Consider the following 18,290-nt stretch of genomic DNA (forward strand, 5'->3'; position numbering starts at 1 on the left):
GATCAGATCAGTCGCTCAGTCGTGTCCGACTCTTTGCGACCCCATGAATCGCAGCATGCCAGGCCTCCCTGTCCATCACCAACTCCCGGAGTTCACTGAGACTCATGTCCATTGAGTCAGTGATGCCATCCAGCCATCTCATCCTCTGTCGTCCCCTTCTCCTCCTGCCCCCAATCCCTCCCAGCATCAGAGTCTTTTCCAATGAGTCAAGTCTTCGCATGAGGTGGCCAGAGTACTGGAGTTTCAGCTTTAGCATCATTCCTTCCAAAGAAATCCCATCCTTCAGAATGGACTGGTTGGATCTCCTTGCAGTCCAAGTTAGAATAATCTAAAATAAAGCAGTTATTTGTGGAGAAGGTGTAATAAGGTTGTATAAAAAACTTTGCCTCTACTTTTGGAGTCTATTCACGGGATATTTTGGGTTACATGTCACCTGATGATTTAGAGTTGTGTTAATGTATTGTGATAACTTGTTCATAGGTTAAAAAACAGTTCAGTACCTTGATAGTTATAAAGGGATTAAATTCAGAGAAAGGCTGAGAGCCAGGAAGTAAGCTAAGTATAAGACTTATAAAGAGGCTGTCTAGGGTGGAGACAACCTTTAGGCAGTATGTTGGATAGATTTGTTTTTGAATGCACTTCTATCTTTACTACTCCTTACTGAATTTCAGTTTTCTTATTTTAGAATGGTTCTGAAGATTATGGCTATATATATTAAGTTTCCAGCATAGTTCATTTTGTTTCCTCACTGACAGTGCCATAGCTTGAGCTTTTAGGAGAAATGAATGATTTAGTAAAGCTCTATCTGTATCATACATTATAATTAGTTATACATGTACCTTTATTTTTCCGTGTTTATCTAGTAGTTTTTGATCCCAGATTATTACCAGTCTCTTTTATTTTTTCCTGAGTTGAAGAAATTATTAGATATTAAACCAGATATACCTGAACTGAATGTTTTCACTTAACTCTCTATGATCTTCATGTCCTAAAATATCCTAACTTGATTGAATCTTATTGCCATCAGTTAAATAGATGTCTCTATTACAGAAAATTTCCAATCAAGCTTTAACCAAAAATTCAGTTCAGTTCAGTTCAGTCGCTCAGTCGTGTCTGACTCTTTGCGAACCCATGAAATCTCAGCACGCCAGGCCTCCCTGTCCATCACCATCTCCCTGAGTTTACACAAACTCATGTCCATCGAGTTGGTGATGCCATCCAGCCATCTCATCCTCTGTCATCCCCTTCTCCTCCTGCCCCTAATCCCTCCTAGCATCAGGGTCTTTTCCAATGAGTCAACTCTTCACATGAGGTGGCCAAAGTATTGGAGTTTCAGCTTTAGCATCAGTCCTTCCAATGAACACCCAGGACTGATCTTTAGGATGGACTGGTTGGACCTCCTTGCAGTCCAAGGGACTCTCAAGAGTCTTCTCCAACACCACAGTTCAAAAGAATCAATTCTTTGGCGCTCAGCTTTCTTCACAGTCCAACTCTCACATCCATAATGACCACAGGAAAAACCATAGCCTTGACAGACTTTTGTTGGCAAAGTAATAGCTGTGTTTTTTAATATGGTGTGTAGGTGGTCATAACTTTCCTTCCAAGGTGTAAGCGTCTTTTAATTTCATGGCTGCAGTCACCATCTGCAGTGATTTTGGAGCCCCCCAAAATAAAGTCTCTCACAGTTTCCACTGTTTCCCCATCTATTCCCATGAAGTGATGGGACCGGATGCCATGATCTTCGTTTTCTGAATGTTGAGTTTTAAGCCTACTTTTTCACTCTCTTCTTTCACTTTCATCAAGAAGCTTTTTAGTTCCTCTTCACTTTCTGCCATAAGGGTGGTATCATCTGCATATCTGAGGTTATTGATATTTCTCCCGGCAATCTTGATTCCAGCTTGTGCTTCTTCAGCCCAGCGTTTCTCATGATGTACTCTGCATATAAGTTAAATAAGCAGGGGAACAATATACAGCCTTGACATACTCCTTTCCCTATTTGGAACCAGTCTGTTGTTCCATGTCCAGTTCTAGCTGTTGCTTCCTGACCTGCATATAGGTTTCTCAAGAGGCAGGTCAGGTGGTCTGGTATTCCCATTTCTTTCAGAATTTTCCACAGTTTATTGTGATTCACACAGTCAAAGGCTTTGGCATAGTCAATAAAGCAGAAATAGATGTTTTTCTGGAACTCTCTTGCTTTTTTGATCATCCAGTGGATGTTGGCAATTTGATCTCTGGTTCCTCTGCCTTTTCTAAAACCAGCTTGAACATCTGGAAGTTCACGGTTCACATATTGCTGAAGCCTGGCTTAGAGAATTTTGAGCATTACTTTACTAGCGTGTGAGATGAGTGCAATTGTGCGGTAGTTTGAGCATTCTTGGACTTCCCTGGTGGCTCAGACGGTAAAGCATCTGCCTACAATGTGGGAGACCCGGGTTCAATCCCTGGGTTGGGAAGATCTCCTGGAGAAGGAAATGGTAACCCGCTCCAGTATTCTTGCCTAGAAGATCCCATGAATGGAGAAGCCTGGTAGGCTACAGTCCATGGGGTCGCAAAGAGTCAAACATGACTGAGTGACTTCACTTTTGAGCATTCTTTGGCATTGCCTTTCTTTGGGATTGGAATGAAAACTGACCTTTTCCAATCCTGTGGCCACTGCTGAGTTTTCCAAATTTGCTGGCATAATGACTGCAGCACTTTCACAGAATCATCTTTCAGGATTTGAAATAGCTCAGCTGGAATTCCATCACCTCCACTAGCTTTGTTTGTAGTGATGCTTCCTAAGGCCCACTTGACTTCATGTTCCAGGATGTCTGGTCTAGGTGAGTGACCACACTATTGTGATTATCTTGGTCGTGAAGCTCTTTTTTTGTACAGTACTCCTTTGTATTCTTGCCACCACTTCTTAAAATCTTCTGCTTCTGTTAGGTCCATGCCATTTCTGTCCTTTATCGAGCCCATCTTTGCGCGAAATATTCCCTTGGTATCTCTAATTTTCTTGAAGAGATCGCTAGTCTTTCCCATTCTGTTGTTTTCCTCTATTTCTTTGCATTGATCGCTGAGGAAGGCTTTCTTATCTCTCCTTGCTATTCTTTGGAACTCTGCATTCAGATGCTGTATCTTTCCTTTTCTCCTTTGCTTTTGGTTTCTCTTCTTTTCATAGCTATTTATAAGGCCTCCTCAGACAGCCATTTTGCTTTTTTGCATTTCTTTTCCATGGGGATGGTCTTGATCCCTGTCTCCTATACAATGTCATGAACCTCCGTCCATAGTTCATCAGGCAGTCTATCAGATCTAGTCCCTTAAATCTATTTCTCAATTGCATTGTATAATCATAGGGGATTTGGTTTAGGTCATACCTGAATGGTCTAGTTGTTTTCCCTACTTTCTTCAATTTAATTCTGAATTTGGCAATAAGGAGTTCATGATCTGAGCCACAGTCAGCTCCTGGTCTTGTTTTTGCTGACTCTATAGAGCAGCATTTTCAAATAACAGCAGTTCTCCAAAATTGGTTATGGCCATTATTTGTCCATGTTTTCTGAGCAAACAAGATATCCTACTAAAAGATACAAAATGTTTTATACAAGATTATTTTTCAAAGATTGATTATTTTAGTGTCTGGCTTTAATTTGGAGTTATCAGATCAGATCAGTCACTCAGTCATGTCCGAGTCTTTGCGACTCCATGAATCGCAGCACGCCAGGCCTCCCTGTCCATCACCAACTCCCGGAGTTCACTGAGACTCAGGTCCATCGAGTCAGAGATGCCATCCAGCCATCTCATCCTCTGTCGTCCCCTTCTTCTCCTGCCCCCAATCCCTCCCGGCATCAGAGTCTTTTCCAATGAGTCAACTCTTCACATGAGGTGGCCAAAATATTGGAGTTTCAGCTTTAGCATCATTCCTTCCAAAGAAATCCCAGGGCTGATCTTCAGAATGGATTGGTTGGATCTCCTTGCAGTCCAAGGGACTCTCAAGAGTCTTCTCCAACACCACAGTTCAAAAGCATTAATTCTTTGGTGCTCAGCCTTCTTCACAGTCCAACTCTCACATCCATACATGACCACAGGAAAAACCATAGCCTTGACTAGTCGGACCTTTGTTGGCAAAGTAATGTCTCTGCTTTTGAATATGCTGTCTAGGTTGGTCATAACTTTCCTTGCAAGGAGTAAGCGTCTTTTAATTCCATGGCTGCAGTCACCATCTGCATTGATTTTGGAGCCGAGAAAAATAAAGTCTGACACTGTTTCCACTGTTTCCCCATCTATTTCCCATGAAGTGATGGGACCAGATGCCATGATCTTCGTTTTCTGAATGTTGAGCTTTAAGCCAACTTTTTCACTCTCCACTTGGCAATTTGATCTCTGGTTCCTCTTCCTTTTCCAAAACCAGCTTGAACATCAGGAAGTTCATGATTCACATATTGCTGAAGCCTGGCTTGGAGAATTTTGAGCATTAGTTTACTAGTGTGAGTTTAGAGTTAAATCCCTTTTAATAATGAAAAACATTTACATTAGTGGGTATCTTTTTGGATATCTGTGTTTCTTTAATTTGTTGGACATTGTTGTACCTTGGCCAAAGAGGAGTATTCATGCAGGCAGAATTGACTTTACTAATATGCATTTCACTTATTAATTAAAGCTAATTTTCAAGGTATTGGGGTTACATTATGATTGTTTTTAGTGAATCAACCAGTTTCTTTTGTTATTTCATTTTATGAACACAGGATTCCTCATGTGAACATATTCTTAATATCTCTTGTTTTTATTTTGGGCCTGTAATTATTTTTAAACATCAGAAAATGTAGAAACTTCATATATTATCTACCATATATTAATATATCTCTTCCTTACTCTTTAATTAGTTCTTGAGCTCCCATCTAGCAAAATTATATACCATCTTGTATTTTAGTTATAATTTTGTACAACTCTATTTTGTCATGTGTTTGTAACTGGATTAAAATCTTCTAAGGGAAGACAACATTTCTTCTTCTTTTTTTTTTTAATCTACTGTATTTCTTATTGAGCATAGTTTGTACATAGTGCTTCCTCAATGAATGTTTGAATGGTAATAGAGTGGACTTTGGAGAAGGAAGTGGCAACCCACTCCAGTATTCTTGCCTGGAGAGTCCCGTGGATGGAGCAGCCTGGTGGGCTGCACTCCATGGGTCGCTAAGAGTCAGACAAGACTGAGCGACTTCACTTTCACTTTTCACTTTGATGTATTGGAGAAGGAAATGGCAACCCACTCCAGTATTCTTGCCTGGAGATTCCCAGGGATGGAGAAGCCTGGTGGGCTGCTATCTGTGCGGTCACACAAAGTCAGACACGAGTGAAGCGACTTAGCAGAGTGAACTTTTTGTAATTAGTTTCCTTCAAATAAATGTCAGTTCATTATTTCAACCTAATGGAAAGTTTGGTTTTGTTCTGTGTACTGCCTCTGAAAGCTTCCCACTTGACACTAGTGGTAAAAAACCCTGCCTGCCAGTGCAGGAGCTGCAAGAGACATAGGTGCGATCCCTGGACCTGGACGATCCCCTGGAGGAGGGCATGGCAACCCGCTCCAGCATCCTTGCCTGCTGAATCCCATGGACAGAGAAGCTGGACACGACTGAAGTGACTTAACATATGCACACACACTGGCTTTGAAACTAACTTAACTTTGAATGAGTTTTCAGGTTAGCTTTTTAGATTCTTCATTACAAAATTAAACTTATTTCTGTTCCACAAAGTAGCTTCATTTGTTGCTAAGTATTCTGTTGATTTGGAGAAGGAAATGGCAACCCACTCCAGTGTTCTTGCCTGGAGAATCCCAGGGATGGAGGAGCCTAGTGGGCTGCCGTCTATGGGGTTGCACAGAGTTGGACACGACTGAAGCAACTTAGCAGCAGCAGCATTCTGTTGAATCTTTGGGGAAAGTATTTGTTTTAAAAAAATAAATATTTATTTTTTTTCCTAAGCAATGTGATATTTTTGACTTCTTCCTAATGAGAAAAATCATCACTGATAATTCTGTATGTAGTTTGAACATTGTTGATGACTTCCATTGTATTTTATAGGCATGAACATCTCTGATTCATTTCTGTGTCAGAATCTTTTTAAGGATTTAACTTCAAAATTGATGTTCTGTTGCCGTCAGAAGATGACAATGGATTGAATATTTTTCTGATTAATATTCTGATTAATATGGTTAATTTCTTAGCTGTACTGTGTTTAGAAATTCAATTGCATCCAACTCTTTGCAACCCCATGACTGTAGCCTGCAGTGCTCCTCTATCCATGGGAATTCTCCAAGCAAGAATACTGGAGTGGGTTGCCATGCCCTCCGTCAGGGGATCTTCCCAACCCAGGGATAGAACCCAGGTCTCCTGCCTTGCAGGTAGATTCTTTACCATCTGAGCCACCAGGGAGGCCCAATTTTTAGCTGTGCAACCTTATTTTTTTGCTGCCAGCTACAGGTATTGGCTTCCAGATACTGCCATTACACAGTGTAGAAGCACAGACTCCAAAATCCTTATACCTTAAGAACAAATGACTCTAATCTAGGTTAACTTCATTGCTTACTTTATTCAAATGTAGAGGTCCAAACATAGGAAGTCAACAGAATGGTACTAGAATTCTGAGGCTGCCAAAGTTCCATTTCAAAAAGTCAATAGATGTATACTCTAAACGCACTGTTGAGCGATTCAGTGGGCATAATTCAGCTCTGAGCCTCTTCACTCAGGAGGAAGAGCTGGCAGAATCTCTCTGAATATGATGATCCTGATATCCTCCCCATATTATGTCTTCTTTTTCCTCCAGTTGGGGAATGAGATGATTGACAGTGAGATCCTTGGAGGCTGATCATAACTGCTTTCAGTGCTCCTAGACCTTGAAACAACTGATAGATATTCATAGGTATAGACTCGAGGTGTTTATTTTAGGAGAGGAAATAGCTTAAGCAAAAGCGCAGTTGCAAGGGTGGATACAGAATTCCTTCTTTAGGTCTTAGACCTCATTTCCTCCAGAAAGCTTCCTATGACTCTATCAGTCTGGGTGTGTCTAATCAGGGTTCCCTAGTTAACTCTTCTACCTCTTTATGGCTCTTACCACAATGTTTTATAACATGTGTTTATTTGATTCTCTCTTCATGAGATTGTAAATGTTCTGAGGTCAGAGGATATGTCTATTTTATTCACAGATCTATTCCCAACACCTATCATACTACCTGTTGTCAGGCAGGATCTAAATAAATGCTTATGTTTGACTTGCCATGTTTCAAAAGTCACTGTATTTGTGAGAGGCCAACTTGGACCTTTTTATCCAGTGACATTAGGAAAGATCAGATTTCTCAGGTAAAGATTCCCTATTCCAAGAGTGTGGGGATAAAAGAATTAGTTTCTGAATTAGTAGAGGTTATACACCAATAGCCTTAAATAAAGCTGGACTAAGGCTGTTTTGTTTGGAACATTGGTGTGTTTTCCACCACCATTTATCAGTTCCTCAATTCTCCAGCACTAGCTGGATATCCAGTTCTGACACTGTCTACCTGGAGTTAGTGTCAGTTTCCATAGGTTAAAGGCTTCAGTCCCACAAGACTGCCCTCACTTCAGATGCCAGTCGCAAGTTCTGAGTCACCCATACTTCTGATGTGCAATAAATTGGAGTTTCTGAAGATTTATTTAGATTTATTTAGATTTATGAAGATTTATCTGAAGATAAATTGATTATCTTCTCAGGATTGATAATTTGTTAGATTTATTTAGATTTATTTATTTATTTATTTATTTTAAAATTATTATTATTTATTTATTTATTTAGATTTATTTAGATTTATGAAGATTTATCTGAAGATAAATTGATTATCTTCTCAGGATTGATAATTTGTTAGAATGGCTTACAGAACTCAGGAAGATACTTTGTTTTTATTTACTGCTTCAGTAAAAAGGATACAGCTGAGGAATGACCAAACGGAAGAAATGCATAGGGCAAGATTTGGAAGGTTAGAGTGCAGGTCTTCTGATCATTGAGTGGGTGAGCTGCTCCCCAGTATTTTGAGTTGTTCACTAGCCCAGTGGCATTCCCCCCGCCCCATTTCTTTGTTCCAAAGGTTTCATAGAGCTCAATCTCCAGCTCCACACTCCTCTTTGGAGGTGAGTTGGGATTGAGGTTGAAAGTGCCAACCCTTTAATCTTTTGGCCTTCCTGGTGACCAGCTGTATCCTGAGGCTAGTGACCCACCCTAAGTCAGCTTATTACTATAAACACCACATCCATGATTACTAGGAAAACCATAGCTTTGATTATTTGGACCTTCGTTGACAGAGTGATGTATACTTTTTAATATGCTGTCTAGATTTGTCATCACTTTCTTCCAAGAAGCAAGTGTTTTTTAATTTCAGGGCTGCATCTTTATGGGGTCACTTGTAGTTTCCCATTTGCCATCGTCCCCACTCTTCATGCAGTGAACATGCATGGGCTTACACCTGACCTGCAGAGCCCTTGCAGACATTAAGACTCACACTCTTAGTAAAATGTTTGAGTCTTGGTTTAAAATTTAGGAATACAAATATCCATTCAATTTGAAAATGCATCGCCTAGGGGGACCCAGAATTGAATCTTTTCTTTTATCTTCAAACCTCTTTCCACTAGAATTATCCAAAATATGTTCAGGGATGTGGTTGAAAATGTCTTAGACTCAGCAGTTATGACAAGGAAGATATGTATGTAATTATCCAATTAAGTCATGATGTCCTGTTTATATTTATAACTTAGTATTATTTGAAGCATGTGATATTTTCATCTTTATAGCTTAAAAATTGTTAAATATTGGCAATTTCATGCGGTTCCTAAATAGTTTTGTATGGCTGAGTTAGGTAGTAGCACCAGTTGATATGTCATAGGGATTTTTTGGGGGCAAGTTAACTCTCATTGTACCCCAGTCTTATCATTCATCCTCTTGTTTGCCATTAGAAAATAGGCCAATAAATGAGTATAGTTTTAAGTAAATGGTGGATTTGTAAGTGGGGAAAAAGTACAGCACAAGTCTTGTTTTGTTTCCATACAAGTGCTTTTAGTTACATTTCAGTTTTCAGCAGTACAGTTTTCAAGTAGAAAAGACTGTTGTGTGATCAGACCACCCAAAATGGCTTTTCTCTTGCTTTGTACATCCCCTGCTCAACCAGGGCCTGCTTCATTTGACTGACCTTCTTACATACTTGCCCCAAGCCCCAGGTAGTGACTGTTCTTATTAAAAGGATGGTGAGGGGGCCTGCTCTTCTGCTACTTTCCTTGAGGAGCCCATCTGATATCAGTTTCCCCTAAGATATACCCATTGAATGCAGAATTCCAAAGAATAGCAAGGAGAGATAAGAAAGCCTTCCTCAGTGACCAATGCAAACAAATAGAAGAAAACAATAGAATGGGAAAGACTAGAGATCTCTTTAAGAGAATTAGAGATAGCAAGCAAGGAAACATTTCATATAAAGGTGGGCACAATAAAGGACAGAAATGGTATGTACCTAACAGAAGCAGAAGATATTAAGAAGAGGTGCCAAGAATACACAGAAGAACTAAACACAAAAGATCTTCATGACCCAGATAGCCGCGATGGGGTGATCACTCAACCTAGAGCCAGACATCCTAGAATGTGAAGTCAAGTGGGTCTTAGGAAATATTACTACAAACAAAGCTAGTGGAGGTGTTGGAATTCCAGATGAGCGATTTCAAATCCTAAAAGACGATGCTGTGAAAGTGCTGCAGTCAATATGCCAGCAAAATTGGAAAACTCAGCAGTGGCCACAGGACTGGAAAAAGTCAGTTTTCATTCCAATTCCAAAGAAAGGCAGTACTAAAAAATGTTCAAACTACTTCTCAATTGCACTCATCTTACATGCTAGCAAAGTAATGCTCAAAATTCTCCAAGCCAAGCTTCAAAAAGTTCACATGAACCATGAACTTCCAGATGTTCAAGCTATATTTAGAAAAGGCAGAGGAACCAGACATCTAAATCAAGCTCGATTTAGAAAAGGCAGAGGAACCAGACATCAAATTGCCAACATCCGTTGGATCATCGAAAAAGCAAGAGATTTCCAGAAAAATATGTACTTCTGCTTTATTGACTACGCCAAAACCTTTGACTGTGTGGATCACAACAGATTGTGGAAAATTCTTAAAGACATAGGAATAGCAGACCACCTTACCTGTCTCCTGAGAAATCTGTATGCAGGTCAAGAAGCAACAGTGAGAACCTAAAATGAAACAGCAGACTGGTTTCAAATTGGGAAAGGAGTACGTCAAGGCTGTATATTATCACCCTACTTATTTAACTTCTATGCAGAGTTCAGTTCAGTTCAGTTCAGTCTCTCAGTCATGTCTGACTCTTTGCGACCCCGTGAACCGCAGCATGCCAGGTCTCCCTATCCATCACCAACTGCCGGAGTTTACCCAAACCCATGTCCATTGAGTTGGTGATTCCATCCAACCATCTCATCCTCTGTCAGCCCCTTCTCTTCCTGCCCTCAATCTTTCCCAGCATCGGGGTCTTTTCAAATGAGTCAGCTCTTCACATCAGGTGGCCAAAGTATTGGAGCTTCAGCTTCATTGGATCTCTTTGCAGTCCAAGCGACTCTCAAGAGTCTTCTCCAACACCACAGTTCAAAAGCATCAATTCTTCGGTGCTCAGCTTTTTTTATAGTCCAACTCTCACATCCATACATGACCACTGGAAAAACCATAGCCTTGACTAGACGGACCTTTGTAGGCAAAGTAATGTCTCTGCTTTTTAATATGCTGTCTAGGTTGATCATAACTTTCCTTCCAAGGAGTAAGCGTCTTTTAATTTCATGGCTGCAGTCACCATCTGCAGTGATTTTGGAGCCCCCAAAGATAAAGTCAGCCACTGTTTCCGTATCTATTTGCCATGAAGTAGTGGGACCAGATGCCATGATCTTAGTTTTCTGAATGTTGAGCTTTAAGCCAACTTTTTCACTCTCCTCCTTAATGGATGGTATTGCAAATAGGAGTCTCTTCACTCTTTCTAGAATTTAAATATGATCAAGGTGTCAAAATTTTGAGCTCTAAGAGGTCATAATTGCTAAATTTTTAGTGAGAAAGAACTGTTGGAGAAGGAAATGGCAACCCACTCCAGTATTCTTGCCTGGAGAGTCCCATGGATGGAGGAGCCTGGTGGTCTACAGTCCACGGGGTCTCAAAGAGTCGGACACAACTGAGTGACTTCACTTTCACTGTTGCTTAAGATAATATTATATTTCACAAACTGTCTTATCTCTTCATTTCTGTTGTGTCATTCTCATATGAACTCTGCCATTAGAACTGAAGTATTCTTGTGAACATTTAGAAGGTTTCCACAGTGTTAAGTATGCTCTTGTTCTTTCCACCAAGGTTACTGGTAATCAAGAGTATCCATTGATGAATATAAAAAAAGTCATAGTCTTGGTACTTTGAGTCCAATTTTATGGGCATTTTGGATCTAGGCCTTAGATTATATGTGGAGAATTTATTTAGGCCATTTTATTGTTTTTTAGTACTCCATTGGATAAGAGAAAGGAAAGCAGAGGAAGTAGAATTTGAAGAAATCACTGAAACTAATGATTATTAATGGTGTTTGCAAAAGATAAGCAGAGGAAATGAGCAGTAATATGATAATCTGGAATGCTAGCAGCTGGCATTCCAGGCTCATAAGGGATAATTGAGAAAAGTCTATATTCATGGCAAAGATGCCTTAGATTTTAGACTTATTTTATAGTTTTAGTGCTGTATTCCTAAAGCATCAGATTGTTTATTTAATGTCTTCCTTGTAAGTAAGCTGTATATTACAAATTTTTGATCAAGATTATACTAACAGTATTAATTAAATTTTACTCTTACTTAGGGTAATCAGCCATCTTAGTTTGCCTGGGATTGTTGAGAGATTTTCTAGGACGTTGGACTTTCAGTGTTAAAACTGGGAAAATCTCAGGGAATCTTGGACAGATGGTCACCTTCCTTGATTTCAAAATTAACTGAGTGGAGAAAATCCCGATATGATTAGAAAGTTATTTAATAACCCTGTAAATTCTTTACCCTTAAAGTTTATAAAATTTTAACTTGAAAATGTTATTTCAGGAAAGCATTTCTTCTTTGGAAGGTTAATTTTGTTTTAATTGCTTTGGCATTTTATATGTAAATTGATTTCTTGGTCATTTTTCAAAAAGATCTTAATTTACCCTTTGGTCAAGAAGATAGCAACAAGCAGCAAGGTGATATGTTATTAATAATGAAACTGGTAGAAATAAACTAATTAAAAATACTCAGTGTGGGAATTCTGATAAGATAAACATGGATAATCAGTGCTTTTAAAAAAGTACTAAACAAATAAGAAAATAGTCCTCTTCTTAAATTATTATGTGATGTTTGTTTTTGAAATAGCCCAATGACTATTACATAAATCTTTCTTTCCTTTTTATCTAGCAATTATATAGAGTCCTGTCCTTGAATGTTTGTAGTATGATAGAACTTTAAAAAATTTATCGCCACACTTTTGGTATATATTTTTCTTTTCCTCTTTTTTTTTTTTAAAGGAAGGTCAAATGAAACAGTGTGATCAAGCATCTAATTACAGAGTATTAACAGCATGTGCTATGTGCTAATCTTTATTCTGAACTCACTTAGGTATCAGCCTACTTTTCTCAACAAGGGGGCACTTAAGTTAATTGCTTCATTAGAAACATGCATTTAGCCTTTTCTGATCTGTAAGTACAACTCCTTGGCGTAGCTGCAGAAGTTTGAACACCTGCAGCCCAAGCAGCCTGAAAGGAAACCATAACTTACTATAAAGGAAAATGAAAGAAGCCCAAGTTCAAAATGGTGTTATCAATGATACAGTGTAGTCACTAACTTGAGCTGACCTAAGAGACTTGGCTTCTGCATGGCTTCTTATCAGCATCCAAAAGGGCATACAAAATTCTTTGTAAACTAATTTAAAAAGCGTCTTGTTTATTCAGAAGCAACTGTGAATGGTGTTTGTTCAGAGTCTAGATCACATCAATTGCATACCAGCCAACAACTTATTTCTCTTCTAAGAGAGAAGCCAAGTATCAAAGATACAAAGTACTAAAGATAAGCTTCTCAATTCTCAACTGTTTTGAGCTCTCAATAAAGCTACTGATGTACAAATTGGGGTGGGACCCAACTGTTTCCACCTGCAAGCTTGTCTTAGATCCTTGGCTCTGGCTGGGAGAGGTGCTGATATTAGTCTGACCTTTAGTGCCCTTAGAAAACAAAACACAGGCTTTCTTATGGCCCTGATCAATCAGTCCTTCCGAAGAGGATTCCACCCCCTTTCTTCAAGTATTAGTCTTGGGGCAAAAAACCCCACGGCTATTTCCTTTAAGTGCTGGTGAAAGCAAAGAGATCCTTGATTCGCTCTTACTGAATCTTAAAAGACATTCCAAGTCGTCTCTTTTTCTGTTTCTGTGGTTGAGTCTTAGAAATTTTGTATTTGGTATTTAATGAGATGGTGACCTCAGTAAGTAAGTGAATGAAGAGCTTTCAGAATTGGTTCAAATAGTATATTATAAGGAAATTAAGACTCAGTTGATATAAGGAAAACATTTATAAGGCTATTGAGCCATAAAATACTTAAAGGATACTGAGTTGTCAAATTTAGACTTTTAATATATCAAGTCCTTAGTGTGGTAACATCCAAAATTTCAAATATGAGTTTACTAGAATAACAGAATCTTTAAAATAAAATCATTTATTTTGCTTTCATTTAGTTTATTTAGTTTGATCATTCGGTTTATTTTCTGTGGTAAGTATCTAGAGTTAATCAGAAAATTGGAAAATACTCAAACATAAATAATTCAAAGATCTCAAAACTAATACATGACCCCTGAATGTCTTTTTAACATTATTGAGACTAAAGCCTTTTATGTTATTGTGGAAAGCAGGATTTACTGATAGGCATCTGAAATATTGAATTTTAAATTATTATTTTCTATAATTAGATATGTGTTACTTGTTTCAAACAAGCTAAGAAACAGCAGTGATACCAATTGCTGTTTTAGGGTATTTCTGAGTTACACTAATGGTAACAATAGCCAGGGTTCTTCAGGCACATTTTAAGAAGAAATGGTCTATATAAATGTGTGTGTATCTTTGTGTGTGTATGTACATTCTGTAGAGTAAAAAAAAAAAAGCCTATATCAGTAGTTTGTATTACCTTCTGCCCTCCCCTCCCAGAATTGTGGGATTTGGGTCCATTAGAATTATTTAAGCCTCTGAGTATGTCTTTTTCAGTGATTGGCATAGAAAAGCAGGAACACATTTGCTAGTCATTTTCAAATTTGGGAATTACAGAGCATGTGGGGTAATTTACTGCATGTTTAGTGTATTGACTTATTGATTTAAAAGAAAATATTTACAAGTGGATGAAGCATTTCAGAATTAAGTACCTCTAGGCAAAGAAGATCTCAATGTAGGAAAAATTATTGACTAAATGAAATATTTAAACATAATTATATTTTTTTCAGTGATTATATTGTAGTCAAACCTACAGATTTGCATATTTAAAATATGTTAGCATGCTTAATTGATGTGACTGCAAGTATGGTTATCTTATAACTTTTTCACTGGGAAGAAGAATAATTTTCTGAGTAAACTTTAGGTTAGATATTATTGCTAATTCATCAATTTAGAGGTATATTACACTTTTAATTTTAGATATTTTTTTCTTTCATTCTGGCCATTTCTCTGCTTCCTTGTACTTTTTATGTAAGATAGTACAGCTCTAGCATTCTATAATTAAGCATGCCTCTCAACCCCACAGCAGATAGAGAAATCAGCTTAGTTTTGTGAAGAGTTGACAGAATGAGTTGTTTTTATTTTCATATTCACTTGTTGAGAAAAATATGATGCTTTATTTATGAGAACATAATAGTTTTAAATTGAGAAAGCAGATTAAAATAGCTTAACAGTTTAGCTTTGATGAAAACTTATCAGTTATTAATGAAATAGCAATTAATATTACCTTTGGAATATCATATTATTTAAATTGGTCATAATAATTTGAGGCAATTTTATACTCTTCCCCCAAATAAAAGATTGGAGTATTCTTTTACCTTTTTTAGGATCATCTGGTAAGAGATTCATGCTATGTGATTAAAGAATAATTCTCTCTATTTTTTCATCTTTGAAGTGTGTGCATTGTTCCTAGTTTTGACTTTTTATGTTTTTCTTGGCATATTTGTAATTTTTATGGTATTTCTTTAGTTTTGTTTGTTAGCTTCTATAGCTTGTTGTGCTGTGCTGTGCTTCGTTGCGCAGTCATGTCCGACTCTTTTGTGACCCCATGGACACGTGGGGAGCCTGTTCAGTGCCTCTGTTCATGGGGATTCTCCAGGCAGGAAAACTAGAGTGGATTGCCATGTCCTCCTCCAGGCGATCTTCCCAATCTAGGAACTGAATCCAGGTCTCCCACATTGCAGGCAAATTCTTTACTGCCTGAGCCACTAGGGAAGCCCAAGAATACTGGAGTGAGTAGCCTATCTCTTCTCCAGGGGATCTCTCCAATGTAGGAATTGAACCAGGGTCTCCTGCATTGCAGGTGGATTCTTTACCAGCTGAGCTACCAGGAAAGCCCTTCTATAGCTTAAGGTTTTGCAAAGGACTCTGTTGGTACTCTTATGACTTAAATGGAGGTACGAGCAATACACCCACCTAATAATAGCAATTGATGTCTGAGAAGTTTGTTTCTAATGGCAAGCCACAGAAGTCCAATGCTTCAGCTTGTTCTGCTCAACATTTTACATAAGTGATTTTAATACTTAGAGGTTTATCAAACTTATAAATGGCAAAGCCACAGAGAGATTATAAATGTGTTGGATCATAGTAACAGAATCACTATTCAGTGAACCTTGACAAGCCAAGTATATAATATGAAATTGCACACCTGCAAAGAACAAACAAAACAAAAATTGAACCTTGTACATGTATTCAGTCACATGATTTATGAGTAAGGTAACCTAGCATTGCAATAAGAAAGGACAGTCTTTAATACATAGTACTGGGTCAATTATATATCCACATAGAAAAAATCTAGTTTGATCTCTTCTTGACAATTGAAGTACAAAATTCAGTTCCAGATGAATTGTGGATCTAAATATGATACATACAGTTATAAAACTTTTAGATAAACATAGAATAACATCCATATGGCCCATATAGTCAAAGCTATGGTCTTTCTAGTAGTCATATATAATGTAAGAGTTGGACCATACAGAAGGCTGAGTGCCAAAGAATTGATGCTTTCGAACTGTGGTGCTGGAGAAGACTCTTCAGAGTCCCTTGGACTGCAAGGAGATCAAACCAGTCAATTGTAAAGGAAATCAAACCTGAATATTCATTGTAAGGACTGATGCTGAAACTGAAGCTCCAATACTTTGACCACCTGATGTAAAGAACTGACTCATTGGAAAAGACACTGATGCTGGGAAAGACTGAAGGCAAAAGAAGAGGGTGGCAGAGGATTTCAGTAAGAACGTCAATATGAAGAATACAACTTAATAAAAGCATTGGCAAGATTTAACAGATATTCCCCAAAGCAGGATGTTCAAAGTGCAATCAAGATATGAAAGAATTCACCATCTTTAGTAATTAGGGAAATGTGAATAACCATAATGTAGTATTACATACCCACCAAAATGGCTAAAATTATAAAGATGGGAAATGTTTCTAAGAATATGGAGTGATCAGAACTCTCATATACCAAGTGTGTAAATTGTTTCAAACCTTTTAGACAATTTTTGGCTGTGTGGTACTAAAACTGAGCATATGCTTATCCTCTGATCTACAAATTACACGCATATACTCATAGGTATATACCCAACAGAAAAACTTAGATATTTGCTAGCATGTCTATGGCAGCACTATTTGTGATAGTCAAAACCTGGAATGTACTCAAATGCCTGTCACTAGTGGATAAGTGGATAAATAATTGTACCATATTATTGAATATTGTACAATTGTGTGCATGATCTACAACTCTAAGAAACCATATGGATGGATTTCTTAAACATAATGCTGAACAAAAGAAGCCAGACACAAATAAAATGCTGTATTACATTTATGTGAAAGTGCAAAAATAAAACGCAAATCTCAGTTAAGAAAGTGGTTTTGGGGGATGTAGTGACTGGAAGGGGGGTGTTGTAAGAATGAGTTCTGGGGTCGTCGTGTGCTGCTTCTTGATCTAGGTACTGCTTATATGGATTTGTTCAGTTGAAAAGCTTCTAAGTTGGATTTTAGATATGTACTTCTGCCTTGATATAAATACTTAGATATTAAGTTTTTAAAATGTTGAAGATAGTAACTTTTATTCAGCTATACAACTTGGGCAAATCATTTGTCATTTATGAGTCTCTGCTTTTCTTATTGGTTAAAATTGTGAATCAATACTGAATAGAACTGTGATTTACTGAGTTTATGGTTGGCTATTAAACAACTTTTTGTTTAACTTATTTCCTTAGTGCTTTGTATAACTCAAGAGACCAATACAGAAAAGTCACTATTTGATAGTCACAGTTTCACGTAAAAATATTTATTTTTTTCTTTTATGACAGGTGATCAGAAATGGAAAGAAAAGTAAGCAGAGTCTGTCTTGCTTCCGAACCTGATATAATTCATTTTCTACAAGTTGCTTGGGAGAAAACACTAGGATCTGGTTTTGTTATTACACTTACTGATGGGCAGTCAGCATGGACTGGGACAGGTAATATTAAAAGTGAATTTTTAAAGAAAAATTAATGTAATATGCTGTATTTCAGTCCTTAGTGATACTTCAAATTAAATATTTAATTGATATTGGTTAAAATTAACATTTACTTGTTATTGCTGTCAAATTTACATGTAGATTTGTAATATTAATGCTGTTTTCTATAAATGACATTAATAGAAATGAGGAAAAATACCCTTTTGAGTCATAGTACTTGATCAGAGTTTTAAAAATTATTTCTGGAGAACAGTGTGGAGATTCCTTAAAAAACTGGAAATAGAACTGCCTTATGATCCAGCAATCCCACTGCTGGGCATACACACTGAGGAAACCAGAAGGGAAAGAGACACGTGTACCCCAGTGTTCATCGCAGCACTGTTTATAATAGCCAGGACATGGAAGCAACCTAGACGTCCATCAGCAGATGAATGGATAAGAAAGCTATGGTACATATACACAATGGAGTATTACTCAGCCATTAAAAAGAAAACATTTGAATCAGTTCTAATGAGGTGGATGAAACTGGAGCCTATTATACAGAGTGAAGT

At 37.8% G+C, this 18,290-nt stretch overlaps 1 protein-coding gene across 6 annotated transcripts in view; it reads left to right on the top strand.

The window, feature by feature from the left end:
- The window catches only part of XRCC4 (X-ray repair cross complementing 4), a 379,323-nt gene that overhangs the window by 13,782 nt on the left and 347,251 nt on the right, over positions 1-18,290 (top strand). For all 6 annotated transcript variants that reach the window (XM_070794001.1, XM_070794004.1, XM_070794006.1 and 3 more), the window contains exon 2: positions 17,591-17,739. In XM_070794001.1, coding sequence (XP_070650102.1) covers positions 17,601-17,739 — 139 coding nt within the window. In that variant the 5' untranslated portion in view covers positions 17,591-17,600. The remainder of the gene's footprint in view (positions 1-17,590; positions 17,740-18,290) is intronic.

The sequence above is a fragment of the Bos indicus genome, chromosome 7 (genome assembly GCF_029378745.1).
Source record: "Bos indicus isolate NIAB-ARS_2022 breed Sahiwal x Tharparkar chromosome 7, NIAB-ARS_B.indTharparkar_mat_pri_1.0, whole genome shotgun sequence".
Taxonomy (NCBI): Eukaryota; Metazoa; Chordata; class Mammalia; order Artiodactyla; family Bovidae; genus Bos; species Bos indicus.